Source organism: Pan troglodytes, chromosome 16 (genome assembly GCF_028858775.2).
Source record: "Pan troglodytes isolate AG18354 chromosome 16, NHGRI_mPanTro3-v2.0_pri, whole genome shotgun sequence".
Lineage (NCBI taxonomy): Eukaryota > Metazoa > Chordata > Mammalia > Primates > Hominidae > Pan > Pan troglodytes.
Window position 1 is genome coordinate 54,686,101 of NC_072414.2, and position 19,027 is coordinate 54,705,127.

General features: G+C 43.7%; 1 protein-coding gene across 16 annotated transcripts in view; it reads left to right on the forward strand.

The window, feature by feature from the left end:
- The window catches only part of TLN2 (talin 2), a 450,464-nt gene that overhangs the window by 305,048 nt on the left and 126,389 nt on the right, over positions 1-19,027 (forward strand). For all 16 annotated transcript variants that reach the window (XM_024349234.3, XM_063794170.1, XM_054666988.2 and 13 more), the window contains 8 exons: positions 1,798-1,978; positions 2,864-2,977; positions 5,219-5,327; positions 6,104-6,312; positions 6,878-6,976; positions 11,198-11,365; positions 12,615-12,909; positions 16,011-16,177. In XM_024349234.3, coding sequence (XP_024205002.2) covers positions 1,798-1,978; positions 2,864-2,977; positions 5,219-5,327; positions 6,104-6,312; positions 6,878-6,976; positions 11,198-11,365; positions 12,615-12,909; positions 16,011-16,177 — 1,342 coding nt within the window. The remainder of the gene's footprint in view (positions 1-1,797; positions 1,979-2,863; positions 2,978-5,218; positions 5,328-6,103; positions 6,313-6,877; positions 6,977-11,197; positions 11,366-12,614; positions 12,910-16,010; positions 16,178-19,027) is intronic.

The following is a 19,027-nucleotide window of genomic DNA, read 5'->3' on the forward strand; positions in this document are numbered from 1 at the left end:
GAGGGCTGGGACCTTCCCCTGCCTGGGATCACTGTAGCCTCCTCCACTGCCCACAGCATCACTGTGGGGTCTGATCAAGGCAAGCAGGAAGAATGGTCAGGATCGTTCCCATCGCTAGACCTTCCACTTCTTCCTGCATTGGTCCTTGGCTGAGATCTCAGAATGCAACTGACTTCTTACTGGAGCCTCCAGACCAACCTTCCCTGGTCTCTCACCACCCCACCCCTAGACTGCAGTGTTTCTCCATGGATGCCTGTTGCTTGGGATCCCCGCATTGCTATCGAGCCTTGCCCTGGGCAAGAGGGAATGATCTGTGATGGTGCGAGGGCCCTGGGACAGAGGTCCCTGTCTCTTCATGCAGCTGTACCTCCACCTTCCTTCCACCTCACAACACACACAGACCCTGTTTGTAGGTTTGTCCACTGGGCTTCTGAGGAACATATACCACACTCAGACTTTTTACCTTCAGATGATCAGCATCCTTTGCACTTATTCTTCATTCTAAGACAATATGAAGTAAAAAATGCAATTTTTTGGCTGGGCACTGTGGCTCACGCCTGTATTCCCAGCACTTTGGGAGGCTGAGGTGGGTGGTTCACCTGAGGTCAGGAGTTCGAGACCAGCCTGGCTAATATAGTGAAACCCTGTCTCTACTAAAAATACAGAAAATTAGCCAGGTGTGGTGCAGGTGCTGGTAATCCCAGCTACTTGGGAGGCTGAGGCAGGAGAATCGCTTGAACCCAGGAGGCAGAGGTTGCAGTGAGCCGAGATCACGCCACTGCACTCCAGTCTGGATGACAAGAGTGAAACTCTGTCTTAAAAAAATAAATTTTAAAAAATGCAATTTTTTCCATTAGATACCTTAAGAATCTTCCCAATATTTAGTTGAAAGCACTTGGGGAAGGTTCCAAAGCCTCACATGGTCGAGGCTCTAGAGGCGATGAAACATCCTCTGTGGTCAATGGTGGTGGACCTGAGGACCCGAGGGAGGGGAGCTAAGATGTGGGAGATTTTCCCCTAGCTTCATTTCCACATTTCCCCTTTCAAGCTAAAGATAAATGATCTGTATCTCTGATGCCTAGAATGGAACCTGGCACAAGGTTGATACTTGTTTAATGAATGTTCTTTCAGATATTATTTACCAAAAATAATATATCAACATATCAGTACATTCACTTAAAACCTGGAACATCATTATTATAGGAATCTCTGTGTTGTTGTCATTTTCTCTTCTTGAGACAGAGTCTCACTCTGTTGCCCAGGCTGGAGTACAGTGGCGCGATCATAGCTCACTGCAGCCTCGGGCTCCTGGGCTCAGGTGATCCTCTCACCTTATCCTCTTGAAGAGCTAGGACTGTAGGCATGTACCACCACTCGGGGCTGAGTTGTTGAATTTTTTGTAGAGACGAGGTCTCATTATGTTGCCCAGGCTGGTCTTGAACTCCTAACTTCAAGGAATCCTTCCCACTTGGCCTCCAAAAGGGCTGGGATTACAGGGGTGAGATACTGCACCTGGCCTTGTTTTTTAAATAACAACTAATTGCATAATACCATAAATCTATTAAGTAGATAAATTGGGAGTAATTATTTACATTACTTATCATAAAAGGATTCATCTCAGAGCTCTGCTAAGTGTTGTAATGCCACTTCTTCATTCCTGCTTCTCAGTCTGTATGTGCCTCTTTCAGTTGGCCTTCACAGCATAAAGCAGGGAACATATGTGACATCTGTGGGGTCTCCTCATTGCACTCCACGTGGGTGGTGTTCTCTCAGTGACCAAACCGCTTTTCCCGGCAGGTCCACCATCTTGCAGCAGCAGTTCAACCGGACCGGGAAGGCAGAGCACGGCTCAGTGGCGCTGCCGGCCGTGATGCGCTCGGGCTCCAGCGGGCCTGAGACCTTCAACATTGGCAGCATGCCCTCGCCACAGCAGCAGGTCATGGTTGGGCAGATGCACCGAGGCCACATGCCGCCACTGGTGAGGCTTCCTGTGCTCGTCCCCCACTCGTTAGTCTGCTGCCTCCGGCATGCAGGGTGGACACCAGCGGCAGTGATGGGCTGAGTGTTGGAACTCTCTCTATTTCCCGGCTGAACCATGCCTCGTTCAGCTGTGCATTTTTTAAATTGGATGACTCGGATCACTGCCTGTTTAGTATCGGAGGTGTCCTCTGTGACTGGAAAATTAGGGAGCTCTTAACATGACTTGTGTACAGGGACAGAACTCTGCTCCCGTGTCCTGGCAGCATCAAGCTGATTGGTCCAGATACCCCTAGGAAAGTCTGAGAAGTCGACCAGGTTTTTAGTGATTTTGAGGTTTCACGCTGGGAGTCATTGATTCCTTTCCACTGTGCTGGTCTGTCCGGCTCAGTGCCTCTCAGGCCGGCCTTGGGACTCCCTTGCTATTGTGTGAGAACTTTTCGAAAGCTCAGGAACAACACTTTTCTCTGAAAAAGTACATTGACCGTAGATTTAGATGGAGTCCTTAAGTGTCTATCAGGAAGCATTCTCATTTAACACCCACGTGTTTCCTGTGCGTGAGGAGGTCCTCAGTACTCAAAGATTGGATCACCTCAGTTCCCCAGCAAGGACTCTTCTGAGCCTTCTTGTCAGCTAATTAAGCTCTTCACACACTTCTGATTATAATCCCTCCGTGGCAATCACCTTCATTTTGTGTTCTATTAATATAATGCAGTATCTATTTCTGGCCTCCAGGTTGAAATGGGAGATGGCTGAGGCGCTTGTTGAGATGTAGCCTGGGCTGCTTTGTCTTGAGTGCAGAGTTCTGTTTTGCTTTGTTTCGCATAAAGGGCCATGTCAGTCCCAGGCGTGTGGGATGACAGCTTTGTTTCATCTGCCTTTGCAGACCTCAGCCCAGCAGGCCCTGATGGGGACCATCAACACAAGCATGCACGCTGTCCAGCAGGCCCAGGATGATCTCAGTGAGCTCGACTCGCTGCCACCTCTCGGCCAGGATATGGTAAATACTGTTCAGTGGTTTTCATGCCAAGTCTCTGTCCTGGCAGAAAGCAGGGTTATATACTCTGTCGGGATTCATCTAGGTAAATTTCTATCTCTAAGTGAAGTGGAAACCCATGATTTTTTCAGGATATTGAGTCTTTGCCTCTCAGTTGCACCCATAGGAGGAGAGAATCATAGGGTACTGCTGGCTGTTGGCAGTACCACGGGTGGGCTGAGAACTTGAACCCTAGGATCCTGTGACCTGGGTTCAAACACCAGCTCCAGTACTGGCTGTGCGAATCTGGGCTACTTGCCTTCTCTAATCCTCCACTTTGTCATCTGTAAATAGAGTTGTTATGAAGATGCAATGATCTAATCACCTGTAGAGTTCTTAGCACAGCCCCTCGCACATAGTAAGAGCTCAATAAGCATTAGCTGTTTGTTAGTTTTATCGCTACCCGTGGTTCTCAAACTGTAGCATACATCAGCATCATCTGAAGGGCCTGTTAAAATGCATGTTGCTGGATTCTCCCTCCATTTTTTTTTTTTTTTTTTTTTTGGATCTTGGGTAGGGCCTGAGATGTTGCATTTCCAGCAAGATCTCAGGTGATGCCAACGCTGCATGCCTGGGGACTGTGCTTTGAGAAGCACTGGCTTACTACCATTGAGCTTTTCAGCAAGGTAGGGTGATTAACCCAGAGATTTTCCTGTAGCTGCTGCTGCATGAAATCTTCCAACTCCTCACTGCTCAAATCGTGGTCCCAGGACCAGCAGCATTGGCAATTCCTAGAGGTCTTGTAAGAGGTGCAGAATCTTGGGCCTTCCCCAGCCTACTCAAACAGAATCTGCATTTTAGCCAAGTTCCCAGCTTCTTTGGGTGACCATTAAAGTTTGAGAAGCACCGGCTAGCGCTGTCATTCTCAACCCTGCTTTGTACGTTAGAATCATCCTAGGAACTTTAAAAACAAAGCCCAAAGCACCAGTTCTGACCAAATAAATCGATGTTGCTGTGGGTGGAGCCTGAGAATCAGTGGTTTTTATTCTCCCCAGGTGATTCTAATGGCCAGTCAGGGTTGACAACCACTGTTGTAGGACTGACTGGTGCCATCACAGGGGCCAGAACCAAGATACAGTCTGTAGCCTCATCTTGTCCTGCCAGGATAACTGCCCTCCAAGTTCTCCCAGAATGCTGAGTTTTTCATTTGCACAGTTGTGTGTGTGGAGGTTGCTGGTAAACTCAGCGCCATTTCTCCCAGGTACCCAGAAACCATAAACATTTGCTTTGGGGAACTCCAGAGTACAAACATGTATGGCAGACTCCCATATCCAGTATAATTGGTAGAGTTTTAAAATATTTAAGATTTAACATTCCTGCTTCACCAGTTTTCAAAGAATTAGAATGCCATAAATTATTTCTAGTGCTAGTCGCATCCTGAACATAGATGAGTATTTTTGGGATGTTTTGGGAAGCAGATGAGCACCTTACTGCAGGGTCATCATTATCAAGATAAATGATCATTTATTCGGTAAGTTCTGAAATGTCAGAAAATAGAGAACTTGCTATTTATAGGTTCAAATAAACATAAAGTGTAAGAGCTGGAAAGGTTTTTAAAAACCATTGAATTTCCACGGTAGAAGAAGTATAAGGCACAGGACCTGCCTATGATTTGCCCGAGGTCCTATCACCTGCTAGTGGTAGATCTGGATCCAGAACAGGGATCTCGACCCATCCCCTCATCTTACCAGGAAAGGTCTTACCGTCTACATGAGCGTGGCCCTTAGTTGTCTTTATGACAATGCACGTTGTAAGCAAGAGGCATTTCCTACATTGACAGAGAAGATGTATAAGTTGAAACACCCTCCTTCTCACCCTGCTCCCTGCAAAGCAAGGTGAAAATTAGCAACAACTATTAGTGCTAATGTGCAGTATTATGATGAAACATTGATTTTTCTCTCCTCATTCTTTTTCACTTGAATTTTTCTAAATAAGGCCACGTGGTGTTTTTCTCCCTAAGATCTTAAAAGTTAAAAACACAAACAACATAATTAACACAAGGGAGAATTTGCATGCCATTGAGTATCTCTTGCTCCTTAAGAGGCCTGTTAAGGATACTGTTTAGGATAACTTAAGGGCCGTGTCGGTGCTGGCCTCATAAGAAGACTGTAGCCAAAATGCTGGTCTGATTTTATGGTGGGGCTTCTCCGGTCTCCTGGGTAATTCTGTGCTGTGATTGTGTTGTGCCGTTGTCTGGCTTTGCAGGCATCTAGGGTATGGGTTCAGAACAAAGTCGACGAATCCAAACACGAAATCCATTCTCAAGTTGATGCTATCACGGCCGGAACGGCTTCAGTTGTTAACCTCACAGCTGGTAAGTCCCTGAGAGATTTGTGCTGCATTGGGGTTTTGTTTAAAAGCTGTGTTTTTTTTTAAATTTTAAAAAATAAGTTATCTGTTGATTGAAACAATAGACTTTATATTATGAGAGGATAGTCTAAGGCACTTTTAGTGCTGTAGGCATTTTCTCCCAGTGACCCAGGAGAGTGGTAAGGAACATCTCATTGCCTTTTGCCTGTATCATGCATCCTCATTAAAAAGCACCTATTCAGATCTTCTCACGGCTTGTCAGTGTGCCGGACATACTGCAAAGTCTACTGAGGCTACTTTCTGCCTTCTGGGCACCTACAGTTGGAAAATGGTTTTGAATGAAGAGACCTGTCATATGTGCCTTCGCCCATGTTGTCCAGCAGCGGTCTCTTCTGGCACAGTGTGGCTCCCAGCCTTTCACTGTCAGAGGAGAGCTGGGAACTTGCTTGTTTCACCCTGCAGCAGCCTTTCAGGAGCAGAGTTGACCCCCTGAGCTGCTGACAGGGGCCTAATGAAAAGGGCTGTGAGATTCCGAGACATCCTCTGGATTTTTAAAGGTGGTTGTACTCAGTATTTCAATGCATGAGGCCTCCAGGTGAAAGGACCTTTTTGAAGTCACCTTGGAGACAGGGAGCAGGCCAGCTCACTGTGCTCATGTGAAGCTTGGTGTCTGACTCCTGCAGGATGGTAGGTGAGGAACTCCTGCCAGTGTGGGGTTTTGAAAATTCTCACCAGAACCATGTGCCCTCCTTTGATGGGGATGGTTCTTTTCTGTGCCAGGTGACCCTGCAGACACTGACTACACAGCTGTGGGATGTGCGATCACCACTATTTCTTCCAACCTGACGGAGATGTCCAAGGGTGTGAAGCTATTGGCCGCCCTCATGGATGATGAGGTGGGCAGCGGGGAGGACTTGCTCAGAGCTGCCAGGACCCTCGCTGGGGCGGTGTCAGACTTGCTGAAAGCTGTGCAGCCTACTTCTGGAGAGGTAAGCTCTAGAGGCAAGCAATCACTCAGGTTCTGATGGGACAGCTGCATCCACTGGGGGACCATGGGGCTCTTGCTTCCCGAGCTGTTCCTTGCGTCTTGATGGGGTGTGTTTCTCTCTGCAGGAGTAATTGGAGTTGTGGAACTGGGTGCAGAAGCTCATCCACATTCAGGAGTGGTTGAGCTCTTAGTATAAAGGCCTCCCCCTCAAGGGTACTTGAGTAGATGCAACTCCAGGAACTTAACACACATGACTAATACACATTTAAAGGGAATATAAGTTTGCACCCTAATTTCCACAGAATGCATCGCCTTCTTACCAACTGAACAAGGCTCACTAATTGGCCATTTCAAATCCATACACCTATATTGCTGGTTTGTGAGACACTGGATGTTTCCTTGCACGGATTTCACCGGGATGTCTTCTCTCTGGCAGACCACCTGAGATTCTCACTGACAGACAAAGGGAGCAAATTCTGTGAGATTCTACTTCCTGTACTTCCATGTCTGATGGCACTGGAGGAAATGCGTTTTCTTTCCAATTAAGGTGTGTTGTTTGTTCACAGCCTCGACAGACAGTTTTGACTGCTGCTGGCAGCATCGGACAAGCCAGTGGGGATCTTCTGAGACAGATTGGAGAGAATGAGACCGATGAGCGATTCCAGGTAAGATATTTGCAGCCTTATAGTCATGGAAAGAAGTCTAAGTGATGGTCTAGACCCGAGCAGGCAGAATGTAATATTTGAAAACTAACTAAATCTTTGAGATAGTCAAGAATGCGATTGAGATGGATTATCTTGGGAGTGAGGTCTTTTTGTGTTACCAAAAAAATTTTTTTTTAATAGGAAAACTCATTTCACTGACACCATGCGTCATCATTGTAAAGCACGTATTTAGCTTTCCTGATTTTTTTTTTTTTTTTTTAAATTAGAGTCTCACTCTGTTGCCCAGGCTGGAGTGCAGTGGCGTGATCTTGGCTCATTGCAACCTCCATCTCCCGGGTTCAAGCGATTCTCCTGCCTTAACCTGAGTAGCTGGGATTACAGGTGCATGCCACCATGCCCAGCTAATTTTTGTATTTTTAGTAGAGACGGGGTTTCACTATGTTGGTCAGGCTGGTCTCGAACTTCTGACCTCGTGATCTGCCCGTCTCGGCCCCCAAAGTGCTGGGATTACAGGCGTGAACCACCGCGCCCGGCCCTGATTTTTTTTTTGTTAGTGTGCTGGACATTCTTTAATCACAAGAAGGGAGGAAATATTAATAGTGTCATGAACTCCTGGTATCTGTCACCTAACCTCTGTGATCATTAGTTCCTGGCCAGTCTTATTTTATCTGTTTAGGAGGAGGTTTTAATGGCATCATTCTTGAGTCCTCATAAACATGAAGTTTATGTTTACTTCGACACACACACACACACACACACACACACACAGAGAGAGAGAGAGAGAGAAAGAGAGAGAGAGAGGGAATTTCCTTTGTACTCAAAGGTGGTTTATTTTTTGTGTCTTATCCAAAACCACAAGCGTGGCAGGGAAGTCTTTTTTGTGACCCTTCTTTTTCAATACCAGGGACATGTGCTTGCCCTCTGGGGAGCGACTGTCACCACTGTCTGCAGTATCACCTCACTGCAGCTCAGAAAGCATCAGACATCTCTGCTCATCTGCCTCCATCCCTGTCCCTCAAAGGGTGGGGCGCAGAGGCCTGCTTCTGGGGTGGTTCAGGCTAGGATGAGCTGCTTATGTGCTGGTGGGCCAGTGCCCTTTACTCCTCCTCCTAAGTCTCTAATTTTGCAAGTAATATATAAATATATCCTAATTAAATTGTTACAGTTCTAGCCCAGGTTCTCTGAAAGATGCCCTTTTCCAAATCCTGTGTCATGTTCACTGTTTAGGAATTGTACAGAATTTCATTGGCCTTCACTTATTAAAATGTTTTTTGAATTATTAATTTATATATATAATGAAATATTTACTTAGAAGAAATCACAAAAAATTACGAACTTATATGAACTAACACCACAAATATCACCAAGTCTAGAAAAATAGCATAATGTTTTATTAACTACCTGACACTTCTAAATACCTTTTTTCCTGCATTTTTGACTTCATCTGTTTTGACCACCTCTTCATTTGGCAATGATTTTATAATATTTTATAGACGGAACAAAAAGATCGTCTGGCATTCAGGTTTCTTGCTTCATGGGTGGCAATTTTGCATGCCATTTTATCTAGAACTTCCAAATTTTATAAGCATAAGATGTGTTAGTTAAACTAATATGTGATCATGTATGTTGTGAGACATGAAACTTCAACCTTCATCCATAGATGTGTTTGTTTCTCCTTCACTCTCCACATGCCTGTGGCACTGGGCTATGGGACTCATTCATATCCTGCAATGCAATAAGACATTCAACGTACAGACATTCGTGTCATGATAGAGGGTGAATTCGTATGATGGGTGGTAGGAATATTCCTGGAAGCCATTTCTACACTGAGATGGCTGGGCATAAGTTCCCTAGAATCAAAATGAACTGCACATCAATATATTCTGCTAAACCCAAGTTAATTGTGTCCCCATTCTAATTTCCTTTTCCGTATCCCCAAACTGCCCTTGCATTGGCCTTTACTTTTTATATTAGGGCAGGTAATTATTTGTAGGCAGGTACCTATTTAGGAACTTGGTAAATATGAGATTCAGCTGCTGTTTTACTGGGCTTAATTATCTTGACGTAGTCATTTATGTTCCCCAAAAGTATTAATATTATTGTTTTCTCCAAAGTGCCAAGGAAGGTTAAGGAGAAAGTCACAATTCTTCCTTTAAACATCGCATGCAACCTTGTATTTTTTAAAAGCTTTACCTGCCTCTCCCTGCTTTAGCAGATTATTTTCATTGTGTGTGAATGTCAACCCTGCTTCCTAATGTTTGTTTCTATTCAGATGTGCAAAGGAAGCAGGTTCAGGTTCAGGGTGACAGTCCTACAGAGCCTTTGTTAGCAGGGACAGGCCAGACTTGAATGTTTTCAATTGTTTAGCTCTCTAGGTAAAGACCAGGGCAGTAAGGTGATCCTGCAACCTCCTCCAGTTATGGGTAACTGACAGTGGATTTCTTACTCTATTTTTCTGATTCTTGAGATCATATCTCAGAGCTTTTCTTGGTTTCTTAATGTACTGCATGTTCCCATAGTTAACAAAGATTTATTTTACACTGGCTATATAATAGTGGTCTTGTTGAAAATTTTGACAAAGGCCTTGTCAGCAGCTATAGCTGTAGTATGACATTCTTTTTCTAACTGTATTTTTTTGGACAAAATTAATAAGAGGAACAGGATTTCTTTAAACAATTCTAACAAAGCCCTTTAGAACAATCATGATTCTATATGACCAAATTCTGGCCCCCATCTGAAAAGATGAATTCATATCAAGTGAGGGAATACTATGACCTACTTTGGAAAGTTATTTTTAAAAATCTTTTTAATAATTTGTGACATTCAAGCTGTGTTTTCACTGAGCATTGAGATAGATGTCCAGGAATTGTAACTTTGCCATAGTGGGAGCAATTTCTAAAAGTTGTGTGGTAGACAAGTGCCAGTCAGATCCCAAAGGGATCTTCTGCTTTCAGCACCATGGGCTTTAATTATACCTTGGATAGCCAGGAAACATCACAGACCTGAGAAAGACTGGAGTAACCTGCTCCTTTAAGACCACTTAGTTTTTGTCCATTTTAAAATCAGCTTACTTGATAGATTCATGGGTTTCTGGCTTAGCTGGATTGTATCTAGTCTTTGTTCTGTGGAAAATTGTGCAGGCTGAATATTATTTCCAATGTATCTTCTCATAAAATATCTCACTGTAAAGACGCTGTGGGGTGCCCTTTACATTTAGAATCAAATGTGCTCTTTATCATCTGATGAATTAATAAAGACTTCTGACCGTATTTCCTTGAAGGGAAAAGCCTTGACATGTTTGTTCCAAATAAAAATGGCTCATATGTTTGGGAAGGCATTTCCAAGTCAAATAAACTACTTTCAGTATTAAAAGCAAAGAAGTAAATTAATTGTAACCATGGTTCTTCTTCAGGTCAAACAGATGGGTGACAAATCTGGTAGGCTCAATCAAAGGATTCTTCTTTCTGCAGGCAGAATGCCTAGTCATTGAGTTGAAGCATAAACTAGCTCCTCGCATTTTCAGTCAGACCATTTTATAGCTAGTGTATTTATATAGGCTCTCTTTCTGCTTTCTGTAATAATTTAATTCCTACCCAGAAGGCTGCAGAACACTGAGAATAACTCATGTTCAGAGCATTTCTTGGCTCTTGAGCTATAGGTATTGGTGCCAGCTATGTGTCTGTGCACATCGAATGTTGCCCTCTGGAGGTAGAGATATGGCTAAATTTCTGATGACGACTTGGATCTTTATGCAAAGTAGAAATCCAAAAGATACATTTTCAAGTTGCAGTGGGGCATGATGACTTGGAGGCCATGAATTATAACCTTCTTATGGCACATGATGTTGTGGCATCTGGATATGTTTTCAACTTCTCCTGATCTACCATATCAGCCACTCATTCAAGAGACGTGGTCAAGACTTCGTGTTAGATAAGTGCATGAATGGGAATCAGTGGTTAAAATAATAACCCTTCCCTCAAATTAACTATTTTAGATTTAAACCTATGCTACTTAATGGATGTAAGAGACTGAGTTATTAGGACACAAGTCTCCTTTTTTAATTACTTCTAAGGATAAGTTGACATTTTTAAAAAAAAAGTAAAAAAACTTCTAAAGTACTGAAGGAAAAAGATCAAATGGAATTTTAATAACGTTTATTTTCAGGCTGTGAAAGGTGATTAGAGAAAAATAAATGAATAGTCTTTGATTCCCTTTTTTTAGGATGTTTTAATGAGTTTGGCCAAAGCTGTTGCCAATGCAGCTGCCATGTTGGTACTAAAGGCAAAGAATGTTGCCCAAGTGGCCGAAGACACTGTCCTACAGAACAGGGTAATTGCTGCTGCCACCCAGTGTGCCCTCTCCACCTCCCAGCTTGTGGCATGTGCCAAGGTAAGCCAGCAGGCACCCTGGCCCTTTCTACCCAGTATTACCTGCTGTTACCTGCCTCCAGGCATTTGGTGGGTAGCAGGGGCGGAATTTGTTCAAATAGTCCGAGATTTAGAGCTTGCTTCAAGTGTCTTAAGTGATCATAGGATTTTAGCATAAGCGGTCGAATTCTGCTTTTATCATTTGTTCTTTGCCCAAGTCCTCAGGCCGTTGGTACTTTTCACTAGTTCATTTCTATATGCAAATTGCTGTGTCTCCCCTTTGGACTTCTCAGTGCATCTTTACACCTGCGCAAAAATAGTTCTTGCAATGTGTGGTACCCATTACAAATGGGTTCAGAAATAATCCACAGAGTTTATGGGAACCCTTTCTAGGCTGCACAGGGTCCGAGTGGGGATTTTAATTGTTGCCAGGGTATACACACTCTGTGTGTCATACATCACCTCATTACATCTGCCCGGTAATCCTGCAAATTCAGCACCATTATCTCTAGTTTACTGATGAGGAATCTGAGGCCCTTAGATGTTAGTAGGTTAAGGCCACAGAAGTAGTAAGTGGCAGAACTAGAGTTACAACTCAAGTCCATCTGCCTCCAAATACCCTTTCCCCTCTACTTGGCATGTGTCCTCTCGGTGATGATGCAGCAGAAGATGGGAAATGTCCGTTTCTGGAATTGATGGCCTGTCATGTTGTGTAGATCTGTGATCTGGCTTAGCTTGGCATCAATAGCCTGTGGTAAGATTTGCAGCATCGTCTCCCTCAAGCTTTCCTTGTCCACACTGCTAGAATTTACAAGGAACTGACAGAACCCCCCTGTTCTTTAAAGGACTATGAGGCAGAATTTCAGGTGTTTCTGGGAATAGAAATAGAATTCTTTTAGGTAGTCTTTGTATCCCAACTCAAAAGACTCAATTCAAAGGATCCTAAAAGGAAGGAGGTATAATTGGGAAATCTCAGAAATTTCTCTCTATGGAAGTAGGGCAGTAGTATGGACGGTCACATGTGACTAATGAAGTTATAAATTAACGGGACATGTCAAATCACAAGGATGAAGTAGAATAGCAGAGCGTGTGAGACTGAAGCAATGGTTTCATTGAATGAAATGGTCAGGTAAGTAAGAAACCAAGCAGTGGTCCTGTAAGTAAGAAACCGAGGCCCAGAGCAGGAAGGGATTTGATGGGACTGCGGGGGCACATGGAGAGGGACCAGGATTCAACCACAGTGCCCAAAACCTGTTCCTGTCTCACTTCAGGTTGTGAGCCCCACTATTAGCTCCCCTGTGTGCCAGGAGCAGCTGATTGAAGCAGGGAAGCTGGTGGACCGCTCGGTGGAGAACTGTGTCCGTGCCTGCCAGGCGGCCACTACCGATAGTGAGCTCCTGAAGCAGGTCAGCGCAGCGGCCAGCGTGGTCAGCCAGGCCCTCCATGATCTCCTGCAGCATGTGCGGCAGTTTGCCAGCCGAGGCGAGCCCATCGGCCGCTACGACCAGGCTACTGACACCATCATGTGTGTCACCGAGAGCATCTTCAGCTCCATGGGTGACGCTGGTAAGGCACTGTGCTGTGGGTGGGTGGATGGGTGGGTTTTGATGTTCCTGATGGTGGTGCTCACCCATAGGGAAGGTGAAGGCTGCCTGGATGACTGGCAAGGGCAAGTTCTCTTCAGTCTCAAAGACCTCCCCACTGAAGCTCAGAAAAAGATATAAGACTCTTCCATAGTCATGCTTACAGATTTCTACAGAGTTCACTGGGTTTTTGTTATAATGGTTAGATTTTGTTATTTTGTTAGATTTACAGTGAATCCCCTTTGTTCTGCGAATGCACGTGTTGGGTACGGTATGGCAAAGTTGGAGCAGCCACAGAAGGAAACAAGATCAAGGCTTGGAATTTAAGAAGTTTATTATACTTGCATGTCCCCTGGAGGGCTCACCACATGCCACACAGGGTCATGGGAGAGCACCGGGGTGGTCAGGAGGGAGAAGACAGAGGCAAGGGGAGGGCCTAGACCATGGCCTTTATTGGAGCTTCCTTGGGAAATGCAGGGCAGAATAAACAATTTAGGATTGGCTAGTTTAAATAATTTTGGCAGGCTCTAAATTATGGAGGTGGTGGCTAGTTACCTGGTACCTGGCCCTGGGGTGATCCACGCAGAGGAGCAGTGTCTCCTGGGTGTCTGGGCCAGATAGAGGAGGAATAGCTCTGGATTGGTTAGTTTGCATATCAAAGACACGTTCCCTGCTGAGCCTGTGCAGTCTCTAAATTGGCCAGCCCTAAGAGGACAGTTTGTCTCCAGCAAAAGGGTGTTTTCAGATTCCAAAGCATCATACCTAATATACAGTCAGTTTAAAAACATACGCAATACACCTTATTATAATCTATTGAAAAGTAAGTCTCCCCAAACCCAGCTTACCACTGTGCCATCAAAATTCCCGAAATTCGTAACCTTTTCATTTTATATATCTTAAAGACTTTTTTTTTCTTTTTTTTTTTTGAGATGGAGTCTCACCCTGTTGCCCAGGCTGGGGTGCAGTGGCATAATCTTGGCTCACTGCAACCTCCACCTCCCAGGTTCAAGAGATACTCCTGACTCAGCCTCCCAAGTAGCTGGGATTACAGGCGCCTGCCATGATGCCCGGCTAATTTTTGTATTTTTAGTAGAGAAGGGGCTTCACCATGTTGGCCAGGCTGGTCTCGAACTCCTGACCTCAGGTGATCTGCCCGCCTCAGCCTCCCAAAGTGCTGGGATTACAGGGGTGAGCCACCATGCCCAACCTGGACTTTTTTCATGTCCACCTGTATGTTAATCTTTTTAGTGGCAGCATAGTATTCTATTTTTTGTAGGTATCATAATTTAACCAATAATCTTTTAATGGACATTTAGTTTTTTTGTTGGTTAGTTCATTTTGCTTTTACAAAAATACTACAATAAGCATTCTTGTAAAAATAGTTTACTTTTCCTACGTAGGGTAAATTCTTATTGATGGAGTTGCTGGGCCAGTAGGTAGATTTTTATTTTAAATGTATTTAAGAAATTTTTCTCCAGAAAGGACCCACAATTTGCAACCCAACTAGTAATCTGTAAGAGATCTATTTTTGTGCTTCCTTACCAGCGTAGAACAATACCTTATAACGAGTTTTGGTGTTTTTAGAAAATTGTCTTGTGTTCTTCTGTATCCTTAAATAATTTAACAAGATAGGAATGCTTCACACATTTGAATTTGTTGTTGTTTGTTTGTTTTTGATAATCCTTTTATTTTGAAATACTTTTAAATTTGCAAAAAAGTTGCAGAGGAAACATGGAGAGTTCCCATATACCTTTCCCAGTTTCTCCATTTTTGACATCATCCCTAAAGGATAGCACATTTGTCAAAAACCAGGAAATTAGCATTGGTATTTTAGTGAACCACTAACTAAACTACAGACATTTTTCAGATTTCATCAGTTTTTCTGCTGATGTCCTTTTTTTTTTTTTTTTTTTTTTTTTGATGGAGTCTTGCTCTGTTGCCCAGGCTGGAGAGCAGTGACACAATCTCAGCTCACTGCAAGCTCCACCTCCCAGGTTCATGCCATTCTTCTGCCTTAGCCTCCTGAGTAGCTGGCACTACAGGCGCCCACCACCACGCCCGGCTAATTTTTTTGTGTTTTTAGTAGAGATGGGGTTTCACCCTGTTAGCCAGGATGGTCTCGATCTCCTGACCTCGTGATCCGCCCACCTCGGCCTCCCAAAGTGCTGGGATTACAGGCGTGAGCCACGGCGCCTGGCCCTGCTGATGTCCTTTTACCGTCTCGGGATCCAGTCCAGGATACCACAGTGAATTGAGCACATTTTTATTTTAGTAAAAGCTTTCTTCTTCCCCCTTTTTGTTATAGTGCTTCAGCATTCTTCTCAGATGACCTTTGCTAGAGGAAGATTTCTTGCTAGAGGAAGATTTGAATCGTTCTATTTTTTAATGTTGGTTGTTATACTCCTCCTACTTCCAGAAGGAAATTAAAATAGATTTCAGTAAAATCACAGGGACAATAAGACCAAAGAATAATGCAAGATCAAAATCAGTGCTGGGCAAAAAAGGATGAGCAGAGAGAAAATTGACAGAGAAAACTCCAGGCCAAGGCAAGTCATAGCATTTGAGCATGAAGCTAATAAGCGAAGGCCAAATGGCACACATTGAATGGATTGTGTGATATCCCTCATCTGGTGCTAGGTAACCTACACATTAATACAGAATTTAAAAGTAATTTTGTTCTGTGCCAATTCTTCAAAAAGTTTATTATAGACGCTTTTGTGTAAGTGGTTTTCAAAGTGAAGAAAGCAATGTTTTCTAAATAAGTATTTACTAATGCTAAATCCACGTAATTTTGTTCCCTGCCCTCTCTTTATAGTGTTCCTCTTTGGCTGCTTCTGTTCTGATTATGCCTCATAGTGAAAGGTTGAACCTGGATGTGTTTGGGGAGCCGCATCCTGGCAGCCGCAGGGAATATTTTCATTTTGGGTTCTAATTTGGATGCATGGCTTAGGACTAGAGCATGGAGGTTCAGTTTTTTTGCTCCCGCTTACCAGAGGAGTAGAGACAAGACTGTAGTGGCTCCTGAGGTTTTACTGACCTTTGAAAAGCAGACAAACAGACCTCATCCTCTATTCTGTCTTCTAGGTGAAATGGTGCGCCAGGCGCGGGTTCTGGCCCAAGCCACATCAGACCTCGTCAATGCCATGAGGTCAGATGCAGAAGCCGAAATCGACATGGAGAATTCGAAGAAGCTCCTGGCAGCAGCAAAACTCTTAGCTGACTCCACTGCTCGCATGGTGGAAGCTGCAAAGGTATTCTACTGGATTTGTTTGTATGAAAAGTGAACACTATTAAGTGTTAGGATTTGGAAGGTGCTTTCCAGATGGGGCATGGTCATCCGAGTGTGCATTTTTGTTTGCTTAAAACCTATATGGCTTGTAACATCTAACCCTGTTCTTGTGGCAAGGGAGGTAATGGAACATCTGAATGAAATGCTTCAGGGAAGTGGTACTGACTCAGCCATAGTAGCAAAGTGCCGTCTTTAGGGAGGCCTCTTTTTCCATTTGGTCATCACTGTTGGCTTCATTGAACGTGGTGACTAATTTAAACCTGAGATTTTTCAATAGCAAATTCATCTAAACCTATTCTCTTCCTTAATGCCTTAATGTTACTTTTGCCCTCCATTTGACTTCTCAACTATTATCAAGATTTTGCACAGTAGACTATTTCCTACTTTACAGTTCTTTAAATCCCAGTTGCAGTTTTAAATATTATAAAATGATGAGGAGTTAAGAGTTACCTTTATGCTTTTTGACAGCTGTGCTATAGCATAATGCTTACAAAACCTAGTGATTCTGAACCAGCGGTCTGATACACAGCCCCCTGTGGAACATATTAAAATGCACATGCCTCAGTTTCATCCCCAAAGATCCTGATTCACAAGGTCACTGGTAGGACTCAGTGTGTGTGTGTGTGTGTGCATGCGTGCGTGCGTGTGTTTAAGTTCTTCAGGATATTCCGATGTGCATCTCTAGGTGAGAACTGTTTTAAATGAATAAGGCTATATTTTTCTGGGTTTTTTATTGTGTACCTAGCACACATTGCTTATAGAATTAATAGAAAATGCAGATAAATGTGAAAAAAGAAAATAAAAATCACCTTCAAATTCCTGCCCTCAAAATAATATTTTAAATGTATTTCTATGCATATAAGATTCATTAAGGCCAGGCACAGTGGCTCACACCTGTAATCCCAGCACTTTTGGGAGGCCAAGACAGGTGGATCACCTGAGGTCAGGAGTTCGAGACCAACCTGGCCAACATGGTAAAACCCTGTCTCTAATAAAAACACAAAAAATTAACTGGGCATGGTGGTGTTCGCCTGCAATTCCACCTACTCGGGAGGCTGAGGCAGGAGAAAATCGTTTGAACCCAGGAGGCAGAGGTTGCAGTGAGCCAAGATTGCGCCACTGCACTCCATCCTGGGTGACAAGAGCAAACCTGCGTCTCAAAAAAAAACAAAAAACAAAAAATAGATTCATTAAGTGTCTCCACATCTTACCTCATCTCCCTGGCTTTGGGAATTGGTATCTCAACCTAATATGTGTGTTACTTCACTTAAAATGTATTGTGGGCTGGGCATGGTGGCACACGCCTGTAATCCCAGCACTTTGAGAGGCCGAGGTGGGCGGATTACCTGAGGTCAGGAGTTCAAGACCAGCCTGACTGACATGGCAAAACCCTGTCTCTACTAAAAATACAAAAATTAGCCAGGCTTGGTGGCACATGCCTGTAATCCCAGCTACTAGGGAGGCTGAGGCAGGAGAATTGCTTGAACCTGGGAGCCAGAGGTTGCAGTGAGCCGAGATCGTGCCATTGCATTCCATCCCGGGAGATACTGCAAGACTCCGTCTCAAAAAAAAAAAATGTATTGTGACACATAGTGAGCCATGTAGAGGACCTCTCCTGACTCAACTGTCCATCATATTACTTGAGGGACTGAGAGTTCTTAGAGACACCTCGTGGGTAGGGGTGAAAGAGAGACCCAGGGAGGGACAGTGTCTGAGCTTCCTTCCCTTGTCTCCTAATCCCTGTTTCAGCCAATAAGCTCTGCTATTAACCCCCTTCTTTAAGCCATATATATATATATATATGCTGTGTGTGTGTATGTGTGTGTGTGTATGTATGTATTGGGTTTTATGTAGTAGTTGAATTTTTTAAAAGGTTTTACTAGTTTACCCCACCTCTCTCAGTCTATACATAGATATTTGAGGCAATCTTAAGTTCATAAAAAATTACTTGGTAGGTTGGAAAGAACTGTAGGGTAAATCTAGTCCGTTCCTTATTTTACAAATGAAAAAAATTAAAACTCATAAAAGATGAATGCTAATGCCACATAAGCAGTATTGAGCCAGGCCAATGTGCACGGTTTTTTTTTTTCTTTTTTTTTGAGACAGAGTCTCACTCTGTCACCCAGGCTGGAGTGCAGTGGCACAGTCTTGGCTCACTGCAAGCTCTGCCTCCTGGGTTCACGCCATTCTCCTGCCTCAGCCTCCTGAGTAGCTGGGACTACAGGTGCCTGCCACCACGCCCGGCTAATTTTTTGTATTTTTAGTAGAGACAGGGTTTCCCCGTGTTAGCCAGGATGGTCTCGATCTCCTGACCTTGTGATCCGCCCGCCTCGGCCTCCCAACGTGCTGGGATTACAGGTGTGAGCCACCGCGCCCAGCCACGTTTTGTTTCTTGATGTGACTGTTTATCAGGCCAATTCACTGCATTTACCAAGTTACCAGAAACTCGTTTCTTCTAAGTATTCATGTGATTTTGGTTATTTATATTAAATGAGACAACATTAAGTGTTTCTGTAAATTCTTTTAACTTTTAGTTAAAAGTTTTCATTTTGTCTTTGTAGCAATATTTTAATTTGCTGAATTTTGTTGAAAGCTAAAGAACACGCAATGGTTAGACTTCCAAGGATTATATTTAATGTGCAGAAAAAATATATTTCATGATTAGTAACTAAGATTTCAGGCCAAAATTAGTACCCCATATCTGATACATATTCATCATAAAAAAAGACATTGCTGAGCAAGGACCCAAGGCATCCACATCAGTGTGAAGTGCAGAAGTGCTGGTTTCCAGCTGCTCAAAATACATAAAATT